Source organism: Zootoca vivipara, chromosome 2 (genome assembly GCF_963506605.1).
Source record: "Zootoca vivipara chromosome 2, rZooViv1.1, whole genome shotgun sequence".
Lineage (NCBI taxonomy): Eukaryota > Metazoa > Chordata > Lepidosauria > Squamata > Lacertidae > Zootoca > Zootoca vivipara.
In genome coordinates, this window is record NC_083277.1 from 89,588,542 (window position 1) to 89,614,005 (window position 25,464).

General features: G+C 44.5%; 1 protein-coding gene across 9 annotated transcripts in view; it reads left to right on the plus strand.

Moving 5' to 3' along the window:
- The window catches only part of TNRC6C (trinucleotide repeat containing adaptor 6C), a 115,756-nt gene that overhangs the window by 69,763 nt on the left and 20,529 nt on the right, over positions 1 to 25,464 (plus strand). For 4 of the 9 annotated variants that reach the window (XM_035104572.2, XM_035104578.2, XM_060271831.1 and 1 more), the window contains 12 exons: positions 2,948 to 3,157; positions 3,808 to 3,977; positions 5,211 to 5,291; positions 5,731 to 5,788; positions 6,058 to 6,203; positions 10,639 to 10,788; positions 13,524 to 13,670; positions 14,582 to 14,701; positions 22,167 to 22,250; positions 22,538 to 22,805; positions 23,626 to 23,793; positions 25,128 to 25,319. In XM_035104572.2, coding sequence (XP_034960463.2) covers positions 2,948 to 3,157; positions 3,808 to 3,977; positions 5,211 to 5,291; positions 5,731 to 5,788; positions 6,058 to 6,203; positions 10,639 to 10,788; positions 13,524 to 13,670; positions 14,582 to 14,701; positions 22,167 to 22,250; positions 22,538 to 22,805; positions 23,626 to 23,793; positions 25,128 to 25,319 — 1,794 coding nt within the window. The remainder of the gene's footprint in view (positions 1 to 2,947; positions 3,158 to 3,807; positions 3,978 to 5,210; positions 5,292 to 5,730; positions 5,789 to 6,057; positions 6,204 to 10,638; positions 10,789 to 13,523; positions 13,671 to 14,581; positions 14,702 to 22,166; positions 22,251 to 22,537; positions 22,806 to 23,625; positions 23,794 to 25,127; positions 25,320 to 25,464) is intronic. The other 5 variants (XM_035104575.2, XM_035104580.2, XM_060271830.1 and 2 more) reach the window with 3 other exon arrangements.

Here is a 25,464-nt window from a genome sequence, read left to right on the forward strand (position 1 = left end):
CACAAAACCCTTCATTTACTGATGTTTTTGTCTATCCGATGTTTTATTCTCTTTGTCTGTCATCTGTTTCCTCTGTGCTTTGAAGTGTTCCTCTAGTAAGGATGTTGTCCTGGTGAGGTACTGTAAGATAAGAACGCCATTTCTCTGGCTTATTTTCAGCAATAGTGCAGACATAACAAAGTGAGAGGTGAGTGCCAAATTACTTCTCACTGCCCCTTGCAGGATGAGCTTTCCCCTTCTATTATATCTTCTTACAATTCAATTACAGTGTATCCGTGGGATGTAAACAAAATTATGAAGTATATTATCCACCTTTAGTTATACATGTGGATCTGAAACCACCCATATCCCTTTAATTTAGCCATAGGCATCTAAAGTGTAAACATTGTTGCATGTTCTAGGTCATGTGGGAAATTCATAGCTAGTGGACAATCCTTCCTTGGAGGTTTTTAAGCAGAGGTTGGATGCCCATCTGTCATGGATGCTTTAGTTGAGTCTAGATGACCCTCGGAGTCCCTTTCAACTCTACAATTCCAGGATTTTTAAGATTGGGACTGTTGAATTCCAATAAATCAGTTACTTGTTGACTTTCTAGCTACAATGAAATAAAGCAGTGGTGGCTAACATATGGCCTTCCAATTGTTTTTGGACTCAGAATTCCCATCAGCCACAAACAGCATGGTCAGTGTCAGGGATGATGGGAGTTGTAGTCCAGCAACACCTGGAAGGCAACAGGTAGGCCTTTGGTGAAATAAAGTATGTTACCCTATCATCAACCAGACAGCTGTAGCCCTTTTAAAAATAAGTCTGCCTTAATGTTGGGGAAAGCAGGTTAATGTTATGGAACAGTTCTTTGTCTGGGTCATCAAGGAATGCCTTCTACCAGTATGAGTCAGTTTATTTTGAGGGATGACACACAAATGACTGGGGTATTAAAAAAATTAGAAGAAATATCATGCCAAAATTCATCCGCAGTGGAGATCTCCCACTATCATCCTCCAATGCAGTACTTCTAAAGAGACCCAGCTATCTGATCCTGTGAGCCTATGAAATACCATTAGTAATATGCTTTGTTGGATTGAAGGTAGTGTGTGTGTGAGAGAGAGAAATGCAAATATACATAACCGTTCTGAAACCCTCAGTGGAGTTTGAATTGTTTCAGGGATTCAAACGTCAGCAATACCCAAGTTACTGTTTAAGGATTTTTCTAACTAACTGCCGTCATATTCAACACTGCAATTTTTTGCACTTGATTTGATCTCTTGAGAACTTTACAAACTATGGGTGTCTTAACACATGTTATTGTTTTCATGTAATTACATGTAATTTGCCAGGGCATGAACTCCCTTGTTGTGCGTAATAATTTACATAACATTGTGTGGCTCAAAACACAATGTATTTAACAAAATGGCTTATACATTACAGATTGGTAGTGATTAATCATTATTATTGAATTTAAAGAGAACCCAGGGAAGCTGGTCCCTCTTTCTTTGTACTTAATAAATGAATACATGTTGCAGTGGAAATTGCAGTATTCAGCTTGAGGTTAAATGTACTGTTGCAAAGATTCAGAGCTCTTTAAATTGTGCATTCTAGCTTCCTTTCTAATAATTAATGGGACTTAATTTCTTCTATGCCAACATGTATGTCAATATATGACCACAGGATGAAGGCAGAAATGAGGGGAAGCCTTTTAACTCCATGTAAGAGGCATCCAGCCAAAGATTTGGCTGGCTATTTCAAATCAGTTTTTCAACTTTATATTTCCTTATCTCTGAAGCTCCCCATGCCTTATGAACGGACTATTCTTTCTCCAGTCTCCACTACACAAACACCTCCATCTGGCTTCAACTCTTCAGTTCTCTCCTTTTCTATGTTCCTATCTTAGGCCGCTTGCCTCCTTTTGCTACTTCACAAGTCCTCCCCTCCTCTTGCTAGTCCCAGTAGTCCTCCACAGTCTTAGGGTAGCTCCTCCACAGTCTTTGCAGTTAGCTTCACTCCCATAAAATACCTTGGAGCAGAAGTATCTCCCATTAGCTTAACCAGTGTGTGCAGTGGTCAACAATAAAGGCAGTTGCAGTCCACCACACTGGCTAGCCTTGTCTTAGTGTATTATACAATATACCTTTCTGAGCCCAAGGGCACAGATCTAAGAACTGGTGTGAGCACTACAAAATACCCAGGTTACATAAAACAACCTGGTAATGCTCAGAACCACCCCCACCCCACACAAAAGCAGGCAAAAGCACCTTGACACTTCCCAAACAGTCTAGCCACATCTCTACCTGCCCCACACCTGCTGTCACACACCTAGGGCAATTGGCCATGATTTGGGGAAGTTGGGCTCGGGTACCAAATTGGGACCCATGTCAGGCCAAATTTGGCCCACATGCCAGAGGTTTCCCTCTCCCATTAGATATCCTTACATTAAGGATACCCCTGAGGTAACTCCTGTTTTACACACAGACCTGGAGATAAAGACTTGCCCATTTGAATATTAAACAAGGATTTGAACCAAACTCATGGGGAAACACCTTCCAATACCACAGCTCCCAGATCACACACAGTTAACAAATAGGTAGCCGTGTTGGTCTGGATCGAAGTAAAATAAAAAAATTCCTTCAGTAGCACCTTAAAGACCAACTAAGTTTTTATTTTGGTATGAGCTTTCGTGTGCATGCACACTTCTTCAGATACAGTGAAATGGAAGTTTCCAGGCACTTATGTAGAGAAGGGGTGGGGAGGGGTGGGGATGGGGAGGGGGGATCACCTGTCTCCCCCAATTAAATCCTGTCTCCCCCAATTGCTTCATGTTTAAAAGTTGTCCATAGCTAGTTGTATGTATAAGTATGGAAGTATGTAACGCTTTCTGGAAATGTAGTCTGAAAAGTTGATTTTATGTTTCTTTGTTTCCTCTAACCATGTCCCCCCCCCCTTCTGATTTCAGCAGGCTGGGGAGAGATGCCTGCTATCCATGCAAAGCCTGAAGCTTCATGGGGAGAGCCTTCCTCCCCTTCTGCTGCAGTTGATAATGGCACTTCAGCATGGGGAAAGCCTCCCAGCAGTGGTACAGGGTGGGGAGATAACTCTGCTGAGTCAGCAGGGTCATATGGAAGAGCAAGTGCACCAGCTGCTGCCCCAGTACTGTGCAAACCAGGCAAGTGTGTGTGTTGACTTGTCTTGGCTGAGTTGGCAAGAAGAATTATAGCTCTGTTTTCATATATATTTCTCTCTCTTTTTAGCTTAAACATGTATTCTGCTTGATTACTTGTACAACCAACAACGGCCAACATGTATAACCTATGATCTTTTTATTAATTCATACATAAGCTCTCCAAATAGATGTAGAAGTAAAATACAGAACAATCTCGAAAAAAAATCCAAATACAGTATATTGACTCGCACTTAATGCTTAGTGTGACCTGAGTGTCTGGGGTCCCAGAGAGGAAATAGTGGCCACATTACACCTGCTGTCAGCTTCTTGTGATTTGGCTTAGTGTGTTTTCTGAACCCAGGCTCGCAGTTTTTCTCACTCTGAACAATGGCTTTTCATTCATGATTTGTCTGGAATGAGACAAATCAAAGGCCTAGGTTCAGATGAATAAGCCACTAAGCCAATTCATGATTTGGCTCACGGTCGTGCAGCAGTGCTGGAGGGAGGAGCAAAGTGGTTGCTGACTTCTCGGTGAGAGCCCACATGTTCGTGCTAAATCATGTTTGTTCTAAGTCTTGACTGTTACATGCAAACGAAGCCCATTGATTTTAAAGTATAGGAAGGTTAACTGAAATGTTCCATTCCTCCAACAGCTTCTAAATCTTCTATGCAAGAAGGCTGGGGCAGTGGTGGAGATGAAGTAAATCTCAGTACAAATCAGTGGGAAGATGAAGAAGGAGATATGTGGAATAATACTGCTTCACAAGAGAGTAATTCCTCTTGTAGCTCCTGGGGGAATGCTCCAAAGAAAGGACTTCAAAAGGTAGGACTAAGCACAACTGGGTTATAAAAATCAGTAAGATGAGATGGTTCGTGCACTTATTTTTTTTATACTTTATCAAACTGTTTTATGAAAGTCATTTTCAAAAAGCACTGCAATAAGATTGTTATCCTGTAGTTACCATCACTTGTCTTGTTCAAGTGGTGTTGGAAAGCTGGAATGGACTAGAGAATCAGTTGATATGCTATGGCCCTGCCTAACAGATTCCTTTGCACCCTGGTGTAGATGTCAGTCACATGTTCTTTACAGACACATACAGATCTGATTTTTTCAGTATTTCAACCTTCATGCAAAGACCACATAGTCAGAATGAGTTTGACAAATAAGGGATACAAGAGCTTTACAAGTCATATTGCATGCAAGTGTGATAAGCTATTTCTCTTCTGTCCAACAAATAAGGTAGAAAGTAGGAATCTTTCTCAGCTGATTGTATGAGATTTGTGTAAACCTGAAAGCCTTTACTTCCAGTTTTAAAGTAACCTGAGTTCCTCCTTGCATCCACACTTAAGGAATTCTAGGTGGCAAAAATTCTAGTTAGTGAACAAGCCAGGATCAGAAACCATTGTTTGATCCTGGCTTATTTGAGCTAACGAGTCTAAACCAACCAGGGAACTGATTAATTTAAAATAAAAAACAGGCGTTCCCTACTTTCTCTACTTTTGCACAAAAGAGGAGGCTTGCTGCAACTTGTGGATGTGATGCTCAGCCATGCTTAACCATAGAATAATATATTTTGTTTACGTCCAAACTGGTCTTATATTGCTTTTCTGACAAGAAGAAACATATTTTCTCTTGTAGTGTGAACCCAAAACATGCCACAGCTCATGCATGTAGTATTATATCTGAGGTAGAAAATGTGGTGCCCTCCAGATGTTGTTGGATTACAACTTCCATCATCCCTGGCCATTGGCCGAACTGGCTGGGGTTAATGGGACTTGTAGTCCAACAACATCTGGAGGGCACCATGTTGCCTAACCCAACACTATACAATGGTTTAACATTGCACCCAAGCCATCTCACATTCATGCAATATTTATATGGAAAGACTTAGTGTGGATTTTCATTCTCTTTCCCTGAAATAAATATGACAAATAAAGAAATTTAGGCTGCAATCCTGTACACTGTTACCTAGAAGTAAGTCCTGTTGAATTAAATTGGGTGTAGGGTTTTTTTGTTTAACAGTTTTCCATATTCCCTCTCAATTAATTTTCTCAGGGCATGAAGACATCTAGTAAGCAAGAAGAGGCCTGGATCATGAACCGTCTGATAAAACAGCTCACAGACATGGGCTTCCCAGTGAGTAACATTCAGTTTATTTATTTATTACATTTCTATCTCATCCGTCATGTGGCTCTAGGCCAGGAATATTAATGTGCTAGTATTTCCTCTGGCTTTGGCTTCAAGTTGTTAAGCAGTGATGAGGAATCTGTAGCCCCCCAGATGCTGGTGGACCCAAGCTCCCATAAGTCCCAGCCAAAATCAGCATGTCAAATTATGATGTCTTAACAGAGGACGTAGTTGCTGTAAGGTGCTCTGAATCATAGCTCCTAGCAAATCCATCTCACTCCAAATTTTACATATATATTACTGACTTGATTGCAAAATTCCTCTGTTTCAACCAGTTGAATGGTTTGAAAGCTCTAGGTATGTTTCCCCTTGCACCTGTTTTACAGTTCTTGTAAAATCTACATTGTGTTTCATAGTTGTGGAAAAACCCAATTTCTCATTTTTGCAGAGAGAGCCAGCAGAAGAGGCCTTGAAGAGTAACAGTATGAATCTAGATCAGGCCATGAGTAAGTATTTTTGTAACTGAAATAAACATCTGCGGGGGTTGATCTGTTACAATGAAATCCGCATCACTTTTCCCAGCAGCGTTATGTCAAAGGATCAAGTTGGTTGTAAATTATCAAGTGCCAATCTTAGTGTTTTAAAAGACGAAATGCATTTTAAATTTCAAGTATGAAGTGTATTAATATCAGTGGGAGTGTAGCAATAGTTGTATCAGTACAACAGTCATTTTGTCTTGATTTAGGTGTTTTCATATTGTGTTTACTTTTTGCAGGTGCTCTGCTGGAAAAGAAGGTGGAAATGGACAAGCGTGGAATGGGTGTGGCTGACTACAATGGAATGGTCACCAAACCCCTTGGCTGCCGCCCACCACCGATCTCCAAAGAGTCTTCCATGGACCGCCCCACCTTCCTTGACAAGGTAGGTGCAGCACTCTGGAAGCAGAGTGGGAAGAAACACTAAAAGTTAGATTAACCTGGAAAATGTGGGTGGGGCAGGTAAATGTACTGTTTTGCCTCATGGGTCTGCTCCATTTACTTCTTAGCTTACTAGTAAAAGAAAGCATAGTTCCTGGAGAGTGAGATGTTCTATTTCATCTGCAGGTGTAGACATTTGGCATTAGCACAATATCACCACTTACTGTTTCCAGCAGTCCTTTTCTAGCAGAGCTGGCTAACCTATGGGCCTCCAGACCTTGTTGAGACTACAACTCATGATTCCTGACAACTGGCCATGCTGCCTATAGCTGATGGGATTTGGAGTCCAACAACATCTGGAGAGCCACAGGTTTCCCATTCTTGCCATAAGGCAGAGATCTTTTCTTATGTTCCTCTGTCTTGTACCACAGTGGTGCCGTATAAACAATAAATATTGAGCTGAGACATCCTCTTGCAGTGTGGATATGTGAAATATGAAAAATAATAATTTAGGTCTCTTGTCTTTTGCCAAGTAATCGAGAGACACCAGTAATAGATTTTAAACTTTCCCAAATACATTGAATAATTAAAAAAGGCCCAGCCACTACATGGAGCTTCTCTTATAGGTTTGTCCTTAGACACTCTAGTACAGGAGCAACCAATGGGCTGCCATCCATATGTTGTTGGGCTCCAACTCGCATCAGCCCCAACCAGCATCAGAGATGATGCAAGTTGTAGAATAAAAACACCTGGAGGGCACCACATACACTAACACTGCACTGACACATCCACCACATCCAAAATCCCATCTCTGGCCATGGCAATTTGTAATGCTCCAGAGAATAAAAATCCAGGAAGAACACTTTTTTGGAGTCTGTAATTGAGACATCAAGATAAAGTAATCATCATATACATCCCCAACTTTATTTCTAAAATTATTAATTGCTCAGCAAGTGCCTTTATTTGTTTATGAAAAGACTAGCTTTTTACAGTTTACAGTTTTAGGTAAAGTATCACACTTCTCTGTGTTTTTAAGAGTTGTAAACACAGCAAATGAATACCATGTGTTCCATCCAGACTTGCCCCGCTGGTGAAAATGCTCAGAATTCCTTTTCCATTAGTGTAGGACACTTTCAGGAAGTTTTTCTTGTTAACCAGGGGCATAACTTGAAAAAATAATTATTATGTGGCATTAGCACATAAAGGTGCAGCGGTGGATTGCACTTAAATACAGTACAGTACTTGAAAGTTCTGTTGTGGATCAGACTATGGAGTATGGATCACAACAAAACATTTCATTCTCTTTTCTTTTTCTTTGGCCTTTTAAGTGTTAAGGCCACTTTCCCCTTCTCAGGAATGCTTTTCTTTCTCCTTCCAGCTATGTCCTAGCTTTCTTCAGGCCAAACTTCAGACCAAATGACTTTTTAAGCATTCCACGGTATTTTGTATGTTACTAGGAATCTTGGTTTTGAGAGCAAACCAATCCTGAGTAGAAAGAATATATAGGACACTGAAAAGTATTCCTCCTTAAGAGGCAAGAAAGGATAGCAAACAGCTCATGACCTGAACAGAAGAAATCCTTGAACCTGTTACTGTCATGTAAGCTGCAGTTTGTGGAGCATGACGGATATTCTTGCAGAATGTGAAACATGTTGAGCTGAAAGACCTTGGGGATATGATTAGAAAATGTCTGTGTCCTCCCTCAGGACCTTCCAGCACTAAACTAAGTATCACATTGGTTGATGATAAAGAAGCTTTTCATGGGCCTCTACAAGGAGTTGGCTGAAAAACTTGTATTAGCAGTTTATTTAGGACTCCACAGATCTTTCATGTTTGATTGGCATGGTACAATATTTCACCCTTTTTAGGAACATGGGCTATTCCCTGACAGTTAATAATCTTCTGAGTGAGTGGGTGGGAAGATGATGCAAATTAGCTGTAAAATTACTGCTTTTAGCAAGTTAACAAAAGAGCATGCATACACTCGTGAAGCTATAATTATTTGCAAAGTACACAGCAAAATTGAGATTTTTTTCCACATGACTTCAGGCTTTTACTTGTAGAATATATGCCTGTGGAAGGGGATATTTAAGCATCAGAGAATAATCTGGCTCCACAAGGGGCAGAACCTTTGCTCAGCACCCTGCTGCAGTCTGTGATACTAAACCAGTGGGGGCGGGAAAGACATGCTTTTGTTTACTATCATTCTTCCAGTCAGGCACAGCATAGCAGTAGAAGCCCTTGTTCTCACTTCTATATTAATTGCTCCAAAGCACATACATTGCACATTCATAAATGTAGTTCAGATGTAATGCCAAAGAATAGCTTAGTTTAGCATTGAGGTGGACAACCCTTTATAAGTGAAGAGCTGCATTTATTGGGAGAAAAAGTGGCTGAAGACCATGCGAGGGCAATGGGCAGGGCCAAAGTCCAAAGTGTTGAGACACACCACTGTCTTCCTCCCCTTCACCCCAACAAAAATCCATTCATTCTCTATTCACACATGGAAATCCCCAGCAATCTATTCACACACGTACAGAAGCATGCACCATACTCAGACATTCACTTTCTCTTCCACTGTTCTCTCTCACACACATTAAATTTGCAGTCCCTTTCCCCCACACTACCTTCTTTTATTGTGGCTCCTGCTGTTCAGTTTCAAAAGTAAGTCTACACACACACACACACACACACACACACACACACACACACACACACAGCCCTCTTACTGTTGCCTCTTTCCCCTCACCGAGAACTCACTTTGTCCTTCTTGTCCAGGCATAGGCAAACTCGGCCCTTCAGATATTTTGGGACTACAACTCCCATCATCCCTGATCACTGGTCCTGATAGCTAGGGATGATGGGAGTTGTAGTCCCAAAACATCTGGAGGGCCGAGTCTGCCTATGCCTGTTCTTGTCACTTACTTTCATTCCTTTCTCATTGATCTTCAGTGCCTCCCAACATATCCTGCTCCTTCCCTTCCTAATCGTTCTCCATGTCTACCTGTCTTGAGGAGAATGAGATTGAGACAGGCAGGAACACATGTGAGCTGAGGGTCTCGAACACAAATCCCACTAGATTTAAGAGCCTCTTATTTAAAGAAACTCGTAACTGCTACACTCTGTACTTGGGCCTCTGAGCCAACTTTAAGTTGTGATTTCCAGTAATAGTTTGGAGAATATGCACAAACTAGCTTGACAACACTGAGGTGATGGCTTACCTGGTTCAAAACTTAATTGACTCTGAGCATGCAAGGGAGGGAGGAGATAATCTTATTTTTTGAGGGATTAGAAGGGTTACGTATGAACCCACCAATTTGTGGGATGCTCTTGCTCCCAATTCTTAGAAGAAATTTTAACTGGAAATTGGTTGGGGCGGGGTTACAATTTGGTTTTTGTTTATGCTATGACAAAGCTGAAGAATTAGACACAAAATTCAGCCCACTTATTCAAGTCCTACTCATGCCAGTGAAACTTATATGCATATAATCTGGAATATGCTTGGGGCTGCAGTTGACAATACAGAATTCTTTGAAGATTCTGATTAGCTCTAAAACATGGCATTTAGAGTAGGACACTGTCAACATAGCAGCCCACTTGTCGTCTTCCTCATCCCTCAAATTGGTAACTGATTTTAAAAATAAATTGTTATACACCTGCATTAAATAGCAGGTGTTTGTTTACATACTGATTACTATGCTAATGTTTAAAAATAGTTTAATGTCTGTCATGTACCTAACTGTAGATGACACAGAAGATTAATGGAACAAGTTTTCTCAACAGCTGATTTGCAATTTAGAGCACTACCTAAAATAGGAATTGTTGATTATGTATATTACCAAAGAATCAGTGAAGAAAGCTTTCTGAAACTCCTGTAATTTTTAACTTTCTTCATAAGTCTGTTTCCACTTTGGCCTATGGCAGTGTTCTAAAAATGCAATCAGGGTTTTCAGGGTTTTCAGAAGAATTGAATGTCCTTTTGTCCTCCAACCCCTCCCCTTTTGTTTTATTTTGTAATTGAGAGAAAAGAGAGGAAATGAAGTGGGCATGGAAGTAATGATCAGACAAAAGTCTGTCCTGTGCGGGTGTTCTTGCCATTCCTCTTGAGGCAAGTGATCGGTTGCCCTGTAACATTCCTATTTTTAAAATGTTACAACAAGCATCCTTTTTTGTGCCTGCCATTTTTCATACTACAGAATACTGTTCAGTTATTTACAAAATGCAAAGTGAAAACTAAAGACAAACAGTATCTAAATTCTGTTTCTCTTTTTCTTCTCCCTTCCACCCCATACTTTTCATTATATATTCCTCATGCCTTTTTAAACAATATTTTGAACTTTTATTCATCCATGTTCCACTTCTATTTCCATGGGAAACTGTTCTGTGCACTGTCTGTACCTGGACACTGCACACAGCTCACCCTTTCTTTTTTCAATCAGGATGGCGGCCTAGTGGAAGAGCCCACTACTTCACCATTTTTGCCTTCACCAAGCCTGAAGCTCCCCCTTTCAAACAGTGCACTCCCTAATCAGACCCTGGGTGGGATTGCCTCAGGGCTGGGCATGCAAAACTTGAATTCTTCTAGACAGGTAAGGTATCTTTTGACTGAAAGTGATTTGAATGTCGGCACGCTTGCTCTTGCTAGTCAGCAAGATATTTGTTTGGCTTTGCTTTTCATTTTAAGGCTCCTTTTTCTCAAATGTAAAGAAGTGAATGAAAAGTCAAAAATCAAGTGTGCATGCACACGAAAGCTCATACCAAAATAAAAACTTAGTTGGTCTTTAAGGTGCTACTGAAGGAATTTTTTTTATTTTACTTTGTCATTGAAGCGTATTTCAAATGACAGTTGTTACTGCACGTCCAGATTCCTAAAGGTCCTTAGCTATAGAACTGCAATCCTTGCCCTTGCTTTCCTGCAGTTCCTCCAGTCTTTGTTGTTGGTTCCTTTTCTCCTCTGCTGCATCCCGCAGCGTCCCTGCACACTGGCACTCCTTCCCACCCTCACACAGACCATATTTCTTGCCGCTCGTAGCTCTTGCTGCTCTTCCTTACTTCCTCTTTGCCTTCTCAGCTCATACACGTTGAAAGGTTTCCCTATATTAGGCCCTTTATATCACTCTTCTCCTCTGCCCCCAAGCTTTCTTGGTTGCAGTATGTGCTTGTTAGGTGGAACAAGACCAGTATTCATTTTAACTGTCCAATCCACACATTTGGTGCTGCTTCCAAGTCTAGATGATAGAGCACTAGAGAAACCAAATATCTGCCCTTTTGCCATTGCTTACACTATAATGTCAATGCTGTGCACTAAAACCTATGGACCAAATTATTTATACAGTGGTACCTTTGGTTACGAACTTAATTCATTCTGGAGGTCCGTTCTGAAGCTGAAACCGTTCTTATCCTAAGGCGCGCTTTCGCTAATGGGGGCCTCCGGCGCGCGATTTCCGTTCGCATCCTGGAGCAAAGTGCGCAACCAGGATCAGCTACTTTGGAGTTTATAACCTGAAGCATCCGTAACCAGAAGTGTTCATAACCAGAGGTACCACTGTATTTGAGCTGGCTAGGTATTGTTAAATGCCAGCATCCTGTTCCTGCAGTGGCCAAGCCCACAAGCAAAACAGAAGTTCCTTAGCACTTTCCTACTTGTGTTCCCCTGTAACTGGTATTCAGAGGCAGATTGGAGATTGGAGATAATGTACAGTATAGCTATTGATACCATAGTCTTATGCTCCGTGAATTTGTCTATTCACCCTCTAAGCTATCCAGTGTGGCATCAATCACTGTGTAAAGAAGTTGTCTGTCTTGAATCCCCTACCATTCAGCATCAATGGATTATCCTGGGTTCTAATACTGTGAAACTATCCAGTTTCTCCACACCATACATAATTTGTTTCACGTGCCCCAATTGCTTTTTGCATGAGCTAAAAAAACCCAAAAATTGTAACTACATGGATAATCAGAGAACTACATGATGCAAGTGTTTTTTGTTTTTAAAGTGAAGGCAATAAAAGGATAAGCTGGAATGTTGACCAAAACTTATTAGAATACAGTAATAGTAATTAATTTTTCTTTGGCCACATTTGGACATCACACTTAACTATAGGCACCCCTGACCATCAGGTCCAGTCGTGTCCGACTCTGGGGTTGCGGCGCTCATCTCGCTCTATAGGCCGAGGGAGCCGGCGTTTGTCCGCAGACAGCTTCCGGGTCATGTGGCCAGCATGACAAAGCTGCTTCTGGCGAACCAGAGCAGTGCACGGAAACGCCGTTTACCTTCCCACCTGAGCGGTCCCTATTTATCTACTTGCACTTTGATGTGCTTTTGAACTGCTAGGTGGGCAGGAGCTGGGACCAAGCAACGGGAGCTTCTCCCGACCTTCTGATCAGCAAGCCCTAGACTCTGTGGTTTAACCCACAGCACCACCTGGGTCCTATAACTATACACTTAACTATAGTTTAGCATAATATAAAGAAGCTGCCTCCCTTCTGCTCAGGCATGACCATTAGGAAGAACAAACAATGCCCAAATGCATTCCAGTACCCAAATCTATATTTTTATGAGATACATTCCACATGTGCAACGTATTTTTTATTTTTATTTACTGAAACTAGAGGGGAAAGCTTTACACTACATGTCCAGGAAAAAAGTAATTTCCTAGCTAAAGTTAATTCACATACAGTACATGTAGATTATGACTGACTCATTTTGAAAGTGAAATTTAAGCCTGCTTTACACATGCAACTACCTTTAAGGTTGGCTATTTGTATCTGCATCCAGTGGCTTGCATTGCATTTGATAAGCACTTTCTATAGCAGATCCCCATGCTGTTGCAGCACTTTCAGTGGTATCATTGCTAGCCGCCTTCTAGGGGCATTTGCCATGGTTTGAGTGAATGAGGTGCAGTTTTGTATGCCCCATCAACTTTCCAAAGGAAGCTGCTTCCACAAAGTGAACACGGTTGGCTGCGTGAGTAATTTAGATGAATTGATGTATTTGTACCAAACTCCTACTGATGGTACATGCCAACTGATGTTTCAGTTTGCTATACTTTAGACCAGTGATGGCCAAACTTGGCCCTCCAGCTGTTTTGGGACTACAACTCCCATCACCCCTAGCTAACAGGACTAGTGGTCAGGGATGATGGGAACTGTAGTCCCAAAACAGCTGGAGGGCCAAGATTGGCCATCACTGTTTTAAACCTTTCACCTGCTGCTAATCTGCATGAGAGCTCCTTTGCTTGCTAATGTCTTGAGCTAGTCTACAGTGACAGTCACAAGCTATAAAATTGTGAAACTTAAATCTTCTAACCTTGTCATCCCACAGATACCGAGTGGCAATCTGGGTATGTTTGGCAATAGCGGAGCAGCACAAGCCAGGACCATGCAACAGCCGCAGCAACCGCCAGTGCAACCTCTTAACTCATCCCAGCCTAGTCTTCGTGCTCAAGTGCCTCAGTTTCTCTCCCCTCAGGTTAGATTGAGCTCTGCAGCATTAGTGATAGCCAGGGATGCAAACCCAGGTGTCATTAACCACTGGCAGTTGGAAAACAAGGGCCTAGTGGTTAGCACTTGGGTTGCCGGTGAGGTCAGGAGGCAGGTTTCTCCTCCTCCCTGGCTTCTCCGTTTTGCAAAAAATGGTTGTATCCCTGGCGATGGCCATTTCTGTGCCATAACTAATGCATATTGAGTGGAACACTTAAATGGAAGAAAAAATAATATATTTTTAAAGTTACCTGCACCTAGAGATGGCTTATAGTGCCAGTCGGAATAATGCAGACATAAAATATTGACACAACCACACTTACACAATATATTTCTATGAAAGGCACCATGTGTAGAGAAATGCCACAGAGTTTTTAAGTTGCCATGCCAGTTTATTTGAATTACAAAAAATAGCATGTTGTGGGAAAGTTATTAGTGACTCAGGTTGTACCCTACTAAATCATTGCATGTGTGGAATGACTTTTGTGAACAGGGTGGAACTTCCTCCCCCTTTCCTGCCCCTGCACACATCCCAAATCTGCCCTGGGGCGTTCCCTCAACTCTCTGGAGCAGTTCTGGGGGAGAAGAGGGAGAGGAATTTGTGTGGCATTGCAGAGGTTGTTAGACACATACAATGAGTTGGTTGGATACAACTCTCAAGTATTTATATTTTATGTGTCAGATTTAGAAAGGATGAGCAGTTCTGGAATGAAGGTTTATTTTGCTGTGATATGTTATGTTTGCTTTCAACTTCTACACATAGCTTTCTATTAAACAAAAATCACAGCAAGTAATCTAAAAACCGCTTTCTTTGGAATTGTCTTGTTTAAACTCTGCAAGGACTTGTAACTAACACAGCTGTAGTAATAAATATTCACCTCTTACATTCTTTTTCTCCAGGTTCAAGCACAGCTTTTGCAGTTTGCAGCAAAAAACATTGGTCTCAATCCTGCACTATTAACCTCGCCAATTAATCCTCAGCATATGACGATGTTGAACCAGCTCTATCAGCTGCAGCTGGTGAGTTAAAAGCCTCAGTGAGAAAGCTATAAATCCGGAAAGAAAATCTTGCATTTAGAGCCACATGAATGGGCATGTTCACTTCAGAAATGATGATTAGACTTGGTTCTGAAAATGAATTTATATACCTACTTGAATCTTAAAAGTTGCTTGATACTTCCAGTATGATAAGGACTAAATTCTTTGCTCATAACCATTTGATTGTTGTAATCTTAACTTTTGAAACACATGTATAGGAATGTAACCTCAAAAACAACCTCTGGTACCACTAGTATTACTCAGAATGCTACAATATTTCTGATAGATTCCTGTGTTGTTGTTTTTGTATTGTATGCTAATCTAATTAAATTGAGGTTCTGCAATAGTTATTCACCAGTAGATGCAACGGAGCACTATTTCCATTCATTTGTGCAATCAGTCATACCCTTAATATGCGTGTATTTTATTGCAAACCTTTCAAAGTTATTGCAAACCAAATCTTTCTAGGACCCAGTCTTCCAGATATTAAGATACCAGTGTAGAATTTAATGTACCCAATGGCAACAACTGATCTTAGGTTTTGAGAAAACTGCCCCATGTTATAAATATAGAACTTGTTTTGTATTTCAGTTTTGTGAGCATATAGGAGTAGGGCTCTGTACAGACATAACAACAGTGGTATAAATACCTTAACTAAGTGTCACAGTGGCCGGAGCGGACTACTTCAGAGTAACGACGCTACGCAGCTCTGCATTTTATTCTTTTATTGGTGCTGCGTATTTACAGTGCTAAAGTCATTGCTATTTACACGGAGTGATGTGATCAGTCGGTTTCAGAACCTCCTAATGGCTTTTGGCGCGTCTTTCTCCAACACAAAAGCTTTGGCAGACCCATCCTCTTTCCCCTCCTCTTTCTGCGTAGTTCTGGCGTTGGGGGGATGGGTCTCCCTCCCTTATTCGCCCCTTCCTGTCCCGCCTGGGACCCTGGCTCCTCTACCTTGCCTGAGCCTCGGACCCGACTTCCTGCTTCCCTACTGGAATCGGAACTCTCTCTGCTTTCCCCTGTGCTCGGTGATTGGCTTGAACTCAGGAGGTGAGGGACTTCGCGATATCCCCTGTCCCTCACATCCACCCCCCTCCCAAGCTCTCCTTCACCCCTCCCCAGGTCCCCCCCAGGTGTCGGTGACGACTGGAAGCCTAAGAACTCAGTGCTTTCCGAGCCCGTTGGTGTGAACACCTCCCCCCAGTCCTGCAAGCCCCCCCCTTCCGCCTGGGAGGATGGGAATCCCAAAAAGTCCGTGGCGTCAGAGCTGGTGGGGGTAAAAATGTTCTGCCAATCTGCTCCTTCCTCTGACTGGGTGGATCTCGGTGACACCCATACCTCATCCTCTGGTTCCTCAAACTCCGCTTCCCAGCGCCATGGTGAACTGCTCTCCCGTGCTTCCTCCCCCTCCCCCTCCCTTTCCATGTGCCAGGGCTTGGGTCTATGGGGAAAGAGGGCGTGAAATTCTTCTACCAGGAATTCCTCCTGTATCTGAGTGGCTGGGACCCATTCATTCTGGGACGGTGGAGCATACCATGAGGTACTCCAGTCCCCCCACCCCCCACCTTGAATCCAGGATGGCCGTGGCCTCATTGAGTTGCTCCCTGCCTTCCCTCTCCCCCCTCCCTCAGGGGTTTGTTCGCTGTCTCGGAGCCTGCTGCTTTCCCTGTACGGCGACAGCAGCGATCTATGAAACACAGGGTGCACCCTCATGTCCTCTGGCAGTGCCAGCCTGTATGCCACCGGGTTGACCTGTTGCGTGACCGTGAAGGGGCCCAACCTTCTGGGCGCCAGCTTTTTGCATCGCCCTCTGATGGGAAGGCCCTCCGAGGACAACCACACTTTGTCCCCCACCCTAATGACCTCCCCCGGTCGCCTGTGGCGATCTGCCCCCTTCTTGTACGCTTCCTTGGCTCTCTCCAAGTGTTCTCTGAGCTGCTGGTGCACCGTCTCCAGTTCCTCTGCCCAATCCTCAGCCTGTGGGCCCTCCTCCTCCTCCCCCTCCCTCTCTGGGAAAGATCTGAGGTCACGCCCGTAATTGGCCTTAAAGGGCGACACCCCTGTGGAGACGTGCACCGCATTGTTGTAGGCAAATTCTGCCAGTGGCAGGCGATCCACCCAGTCCGTTTGCCGCTGGCTGACGTAGCATCTCAGGTACTGCTGCAGAATGGCGTTGACCCTCTCCGCCTGTCCATTGGTCTGCGGGTGTCTAGCCGTTGACAAGCTGACCTCCACCTGCAGGAGGTTCATGAGCCGCCGCCAGAACCTGGAAACAAATTGGCGGCCACGATCCGAAATAACCCTTAAAGGTAATCCATGCAGTCTGAATACGTGATCCACAAACAGTTTGGCTGTCTCTTCTGCAGAGACCGCCCTGGCACACGGTATAAAGTGGCACATTTTGGACATGAGGTCCACCACCACCAACACTGCGGTCTTGCCCCTGGATGAGGGCAGGTCTGTGATGAAGTCCATGGACACTACTTCCCACGGCCTGTGCGGTGTGGCTAAGGGCTCCAGCAAACCTGCTGGTGGCGCTCTGACCACCTTTGCCCGCTGGCAGGTGTCACAGCCCCTTACATAATCCCTCACATCCTCCCGCACCCCTGGCCACCAGAAGTGTCTCATGACTAGGTGAGTGGTTTTATCCCTCCCAAAATGACCCGCCGTTGGGTTGTCGTGCATCTGCTTGAGGACCGTACGTCTGAGCTGGGTGGTGGGCAGGTACAGTGCACCCTTGTAGAAAAGCAGCCCCCTGCGTTCTGCAAAGTCTTTTGCCTGCTCCCCCCCCCTCTCAGTTCTCTGAAGATGCGGTTGGCAAATTCATCCGCTGCCGTCAGTGCTGTGAGTTCTGCCTCGCTTACCACTGCTGCTCCGCAGGACCATGCTGACGGGGGGAAGATGTGCCTGGGTGCCGGTGGCGCCTCCTCCTCCATGTACTCTGGCTTGCGGGAGAGGGCATCCGCCCTGACATTCTGCTCTCCCGGGATGTAGTGTATGGAGAAGTTGAAGTTCGAGAAGAACTCTGCCCACCGTATCTGCCGCTGGTTGAGCACCCTGGCAGTTCTCCAGAACTCCAGGTTCTTGTGGTCTGTGCACACCTGGATGGGGTGCTTGGCGCCCACCAGGAAGTGTCTCCAGTGCTGGAACGCAGCGTGGATCGCAAGAAGTTCCCGATCAAACACCGTGTAGTTTCGCTCTGGCTGGGTCAACTTCCTGGAGAAGAAGGCACAGGGTCTCCACTCTCTGTTGGCGTCCAGTTGCAACAAAATGGCGCCCACAGCTTTATCAGAAGCATCTGTCTCCACGCGTAGGGGCGTGTCCTGAACCACGTGGAACAGGTTCTGGTCTGAGGCGAACACCCTCTTGAGGCTTTCAAACGCTGCTTGCGCCTCTGGTGTCCACCTGAACTTCTGCTTGCCTCTCAGGCAGTCAGTGATGGGAGCCGTAACGCGAGAGAAGTTCTTGATGAACTTCCTGTAGAAGTTGGCGAAGCCTAGTAGGCGTTGGGCATCTTTGCGCGTCCTGGGGCTGTGCCAGTCCAGGATGGCCTGCACCTTGTCCTTGTCCATCGCCAGCCCCTTGTCTGACAGCTTGTAGCCTAGGAAGTCCACCTCCTTGGTGTGAAACTTGCACTTCTCCAGCTTCACATACAGGTGGTTCTCCTTCAGGCGCTGCAACACCTCCCTGACATCCTTCACATGCTGCACTGGGTCATCGGAGTAGATAAGGATGTCATCCAGGAAGACCAAGCATTTCCTGAAAAGGAGGGACCCCAGGACGTGGTGCATGAAGGCCTGGAAGCATGCTGAGCCCCCTTGCAACCCGAAGGGCATTACGAGATACTCAAAGGAGCCCAGAGGCGTGAACATCGTGGTTATCCATTCATCGCCTTCCCGGATCCTGATCAAGTTGTACGCCCCCCTCAGGTCTAGCTTGGTGAAAATCTTGCCCCTGCGTGCCGCTGTCAGGAGATCATCCACTCTGGGCATGGGGAAAGCCACTGGCTCTGTTACTGAATTCAGCCGTCTAAAATCCACCACAAGACGGCGCTGTTGCGTGTCTTTCTTGTCCACCCAGAAGACTGGGCTGCCCCCTGCTGCCTTGACTTCTCTGATGAACCCCCGCTTGAGGTTCTTGTCGATGAAAGCGCGCAGATCCTCCAGTTCCTGGTCTGACATGGCGTACAGCTTGGCTGGGGGTATAGTTGCCCCTGGCACCAGGTTGATCTGGCAGTCAAAAGGCCTGTGTGGGGGTAGGTGGTCGGACTCCGCTTCGCTGAAGACCTCCTGCAGGTCCCAGTACGGCTTGGGTATCGCCTCACCCCCTTTGACGTGCATGGTGGCCACCGTGGCTATCGGAGGCCCCTCCCCTGGTTGGTGCTGCATGCAATGTTCCAGGCAAAAGTCCGATCCAAAAGTGATGCATCTCTGGTGCCAACTGATGGAGGGGTCGTGGCGCGCCAGCCAGCTCATGCCCAAGACGATGGGGGGGTCTGAGATGGTTGTGACGTTGAATGCCAGTGTCTCTGAGTGCCTTCCCACCGTCATTCTCATGGGGGGGGGGTTTGATGAGTGATGGCCCCTCCCAGCAGCTCTCTGCCGTCAATGGTTGCCACGTGCAGGGGAAAATCCAGCTGCAGAAGCTGGAGCTGGTGCTCTTCTGCAAAGTTTCTCGAGAAGAAGTTGGCTGAGGCACCACTGTCAATTAGGGCGAGGACCGTCAGGGGATAGCCATTTGGGAGCGTGATCGTCACTTCTAGAACCACTCCTGCTCTGGGAGGGGTGGGCTGGCTCTGCTCCTCTCTGTGCGGGTGGGTGGGCTGGGGCTGTTGTCTGCTGACTGTGCCTGGCTGCTGCCCCTTGTCTCCTGCAGCCAGGCTTTCCCGTTTCCCTGCTGTGGTGCTGCGTCAGTGGGGGAGGGCACAACCGTTCCCGCCTTTCCTTGCCACTCCCTGCGATGTGGGCAGTCTCTGACGAGATGCTGGGGGGAGTTGCAGAGAAAGCAATTCCCGCCCCTTCCCTCCTTGCGTCTTGGCGCCGCTGGGGTTTGAAAAGCCCGCGCGCGCGCGCTATCAATCTGCATGGGTTCCTGGTCCTGACTGGCCCCAGGCGTGGCTTGAAAGGGTTGTTGGGGGAGTGGCTTCTCCTGCGACCGTGGGAACCAAGCCCGCTTTGCGCGCGTTGCTTGCTTGTCGCTCCACCGGGATTCCTGTCTCACCCCCACCGCCAGAGCCGCTTTGCTCAGCTGATCCATATTACTGGGCTTTGGACCTCTTGAGAGCTCATCCTTCACCTCCTCATGCAACCCCAAGTAGAACGCCGCTTGCATTGGGGGTGACTCGAGTTCCCACCCCAATCTGTGCACCAGCATGGTGAATTTCGCCCAATACGCGCGAACTGTCATATTTCCTTGGCGTAAATTATGAAGTTCCTCCTTAGTCTGGTCCATATGACTATCGGACGAATACATCGTTTTCGAACCTTCTAGAAATAGTTTGACATTCTTCATGCAAGGATTCTTTGTTGCGATTAACGGTCTTAGCCACTCCCTGGCTGCCCCGGTAAGGTGCTCCACAATAAACGCTACCCTGTGCTCATCATCAGGGAACTCAGCGTGGTGCAGCTCAAGAGCATACACAATCTCAGTCTCAAAGCCCTGATATTCCCTCGGGTCTCCATTGAACTTGCTTACTAGGGTCCCGGCTCTCCTTCCTGGCAGCACTTGGACTTGGGGTGCCCCTCCCGCCTTGTTTTTCTCTGCATCCAGCTTGTTTTGGAGGTCTACCGCCACCGCCCTTAATTCCTGCTCTCTTTCCTGTAGCGCTCTCACCTGTTCCGCAAGTTGTAGCCGGTCGTCCTGGACCTTCCTAGTCTCTTCTTTAGCTGCCTTCAATTCCCCCTGCGCCTGCAGCGACAGCTGCTGCAGTTCTTGCTGGGCTTGCTCCGCGATCTGCCGCCATTTCTCCGCCTCTGACACGCTCATCCCGGCAACTCCAAAGTAGCCCAAAAAGGATTAGGAGGTTGCTGTCACAGTGGCCGGAGCGGACTACTTCAGAGTAACGACGCTACGCAGCTCTGCATTTTATTCTTTTATTGGTGCTGCGTATTTACAGTGCTAAAGTCATTGCTATTTACACGGAGTGATGTGATCAGTCGGTTTCAGAACCTCCTAATGGCTTTTGGCGCGTCTTTCTCCAACACAAAAGCTTTGGCAGACCCATCCTCTTTCCCCTCCTCTTTCTGCGTAGTTCTGGCGTTGGGGGGATGGGTCTCCCTCCCTTATTCGCCCCTTCCTGTCCCGCCTGGGACCCTGGCTCCTCTACCTTGCCTGAGCCTCGGACCCGACTTCCTGCTTCCCTACTGGAATCGGAACTCTCTCTGCTTTCCCCTGTGCTCGGTGATTGGCTTGAACTCAGGAGGTGAGGGACTTCGCGATATCCCCTGTCCCTCACACTAAGCTTAAGCACTAGCCAGAGAACCAGGTGTGAATGTATGGTTTGAACCATAATATAGAGGGTTTCAGGCAGGCAACAGATGTATTCCACTGGTATTATCTCAATGTATGTGTGCTCCAAGGCTTAGTTTGACAAGCTGAAGGTTCTCTAATCCTTTGGGGCAAGTAGACACATTTGGAATTTTGAGAAAGTGCTAGGGATGTCAATCACAAAATGGCTGCCAGGCGGTCAGGCGGTAACACAAAATGGCTGCTGTGGAGATGTAGCATAATACCAAATAACTGCTGGGGGTGAGGGCATGACATAATTGCTGCCACATTTAAAAAAGCAGAAAAAGAGACAGCAACACAGAATGGTGTTGCTCTCCCAGTAGCCACCCCATCAAAGAGGGGGAAAGTACATACATCAGCCACCCCTACACTTGCTCACAGAGAGCAACTTAGCACCCAGTGAGACGTGGGCATGTTTAAGGGGGCATGCTCAGTGTAGGAGGGGTGGAGTCGTGCAGACAGAATTGAACAAGAAAGGCAAAAAGTTTGAGAGGATTTTTAAGGGGTGTTTATTAAGACATTTAACAAGCACCTTGTTGGCAACCTCTGCACCACAGTGTTCCCATTAACTTGAGTTCTTAACCAGGATTAAGAGAATTAGCACGAACCCTGATTAAATGTTTTGCCTACCCTGGGCCCTTGTGATTAGTTCTCTCACATGCTACCAACACACTATTTGCACCTCCATGTTTACATTTTCTTGAACAATCATTCGTTGATGATGCCTTTTCCTCATCACATTTTAAATAGCTTTAATTGACCATGTATTGTTTGCACTCTTGGTCTGAGCTGACTTCTGTCTCTGGGTTTGTTGCTCCCTGCAAGGAGGTCTTTGGGAGCATGCATTTGTTTCATACGCTATTTAATGCAGTTGCAGTGAGAGCAATGGGCTTCTTCACACTGTGACCTTAGACTGCCTTTTTTTCTCAACTTGCAGGCGTACCAACGTTTACAAATCCAGCAGCAGATGTTACAGGCTCAGCGTAATGTTTCCGGACCCATCAGACAACAGGAGCAGCAAGTAGGTGTAACTTGTTGACCCAGTTCCAAATGTAAAGCCTCTAAAGAATCTAGCATGTTACATGAAAAAGCTTATTCGTGAAGGAAATCTACTGTGCTGCACACTTTTATGCAGACATAAATCATGAGCGGGGCTGACAGACTTCAGCTTCTCTTACCATGTCTGGGATGAATCTAATTATTAATCTATTGAATTCATTGTCTGCTGAGTGGTTCTAGATAAAGTGCCACAAACCTTTGTTCCATCTAGCATTTGCTTACTTTGTTCTATTTTTTCCTTGCTGCCAGGTTGCACGTACAATCAATAACATGCAGCAGCAGATCCAGCAGCACCAGCGCCAGCTGGCCCAGGCCCTGCTTATGAAGCAGCAGCCACCCCCTCCACATCTATCTTTGCACCCCCCTGCAGGCAAATCAGCCATGGATAACTTTTCACCCCATCCCCAGGCTCCTGGCTTATCTGACCTGCAGACCAAAGAGCAACAGTCTTCACCGAACACCTTTGCTCCTTACCCCCTTGGTACGTGCAGTTATTTAAGGACCAGTTCAGAAGGATGTAAGTTACATAATTACGTATACATACAGTGATTTAACTTGCTTCTGTCTAGAATCTTTTCTCGAGCATACCTCTGCTTCTTAACTAATTTGGCAACTGTGTCCAAATTACTTATTATCTTTATTAATATGGTACCCAACAATGAAGTTCTCTGGTCGCTAATAATAATAATAATAATCCCATTAAAATTGAACCTTATCGGAAAGTGATATATAATTGGTTTGGAAGAAATTTTAATTGGAGTGTATTGATGGTTTTCTATTGTAGAATCGTGTTTGTCGTTTGTTTATTTGTCTTTTTTGTATTTATATCTCTTTTGTTTGTAGGTTTGTATTGGTTTGTCTGTTGATTTGTTGATTTTAAAAATGAGGGGAAAAGTTTATTTTATTCAAAAAAAATAAAAAATAAAAAAGAATAAAATTGAACCTTATCAACACCAAAAAATGGCACAGTGTTAAAAACTTCAGAAGCAGAGAATAAAATCAGTATAACAAATCTCAGACAGCACTTATACTCCTTATCTCTTGTATAATATTAGAATCCAGGATCCCTGAATGGTAGAAGGTTTAGTACTGACAGAACAAAATAACTTAAGTCTTAAATTAATTTACGGAAAATGTAGTGGTAGGTACCAGTTTAGGTGGTTGTGAAATACTGTCCCTCCCAATTTACTTCTTGGGCACTTGCTGCTTTAACCCATGTTTGCAATACTTGTAGGCATAAAAAGATTAGCTTGTGACTTCAGTTTAAAGTAAAGTGTGATTAAATGCCAAGAATCGGGGATTAAGGGTTTCTTAATAGCCTGCCTACTTCCTCTTAGCTGGACTGAACCCAAACATGAATGTAAACAGCATGGACATTCCTGGTGGTTTGTCAGTGAAGGACACTTCGCAGTCCCAATCTCGCCTTCCTCAGTGGACACATCCCAACTCAATGGATAATCTCTCCAGTGCTGCTTCTCCACTTGACCAGAATCCTAGCAAGCACGGTATGTGTCATCATTCTAAATACATCAAGTCCAATTGCAAGATTCCACGTTTTGCAGGTATTCCCCCCCCCCCCCCGGTTAGCAATGGGCATTGCAAAGTACTTAACAGAATATTATACTAAGTTACTTTGAAGTTATCTTATGGCTTAATACTTTCTTTTTTTATGGATAAATACTTTCTTTTTTTCTTGGGGGGGGGGAGTCTGGGAGGTTTATAAAGATATTTTATACCGGTGTTACTAGCCCTGAATACTACATTCCCACCACACCCCTACACACATATTACTGCTTATGATTTAATTGCTCATATTTAAAACTTGGTCATAATAAATGTTAATGGCCTAAAAAACAATAAGGGAAAACAGAACATCAAGCACCTCGACTTTTGAGTGGCTTAGGCTAGTCTTATATCCATTTACTAGGAAGTATGCCCCACTGAACTCAACCTATTTTAATCTCCAAACAGGTAAGCATAGAATGTGCAGTTAGAAAATTAAATTACAGATGTGTTATATTTTTCTCATGAATCCTTAAATCTTATATTTTCTGAGATGTTAAGAGAAGTTGGCAGGGGCGGAGGTTCACTTAGGTGAGCAGTTTCCAAAAAAACACACCCCAAAGAGAGTGCAAAATACCTACCAACTGTGTTTGGCATTCATCACATTAATGTAAATCGAATGCAGACTACATCAACTGTATGCAGAGCAGAAGTAAAAATTCAGTATTGCCCTTAGAGTCATTATACATTTTAGACCAATACTGAGAGAAACCTATTGTCGCTCCCTGCTCTTGTTTCAAACTCCCATTTTCTAAACTCACAACTAATACTGTGCTCTTTAAAAACATTTACATTTTGTGAGTATATTGATATGATTTTTAAGGATCTCAATCTACTGATTGTGTCCATATAGCAAAGTTCTTTTGCTGACACTCAGCAAAATACCATGTTGTATCGCGTACATTTTTCATTAGAGTCCTTTTGTTTTAACTTTACTTGACAATTTTATTAGTAGCAAATCAGTCTCATGCAGGTTTGCTCTGAAACAGGTCCCACTGTGTGTTCAGTGAGATTTACACCTAGTAGCAGCTTTAATCTCACGAATATTTGATAGATAACTTCTGAACTGTGTTAGCTACCTTTCTGCCCCAGTTTAACCTGCTATCTTTCACTTATCTGGCCAGTGTTACAGATGTGTTGTGTGAATGATACTTTGCTTTGCTAATTTCTGTTGAAACAAAGAAAGAAAAATTATAGTGACTACTAACAAGAGAAGGAGCCAAATGTTAACCATGCTCTTAATAATCTTGTGCTGTCTTTCCCACCTTTGTTCTAGGTGCTATCCCTGGAGGTCTGAGTATTGGTCCTCCAGGAAAGTCCTCCATTGATGACTCTTATGGCCGGTATGATCTGATTCAAAACAACGAGTCACCAGCTAGTCCTCCTGTAGCCGTTCCTCACAGCTGGTCACGTGCCAAATCTGATAGTGATAAAATCTCCAATGGCTCCAGTATCAACTGGCCACCAGGTAACAAAAAAATATGTATTCTAGCTTTTAGAGCTGGAAGGTATCTGAAATGTAATACAAACCCCTTTACTGAGGCAATGCTTTCAGTATTCAAATATTAGCATACTAGTTCAGCTCATTCCAGCTGCAGTCTTCCGTAAGATGA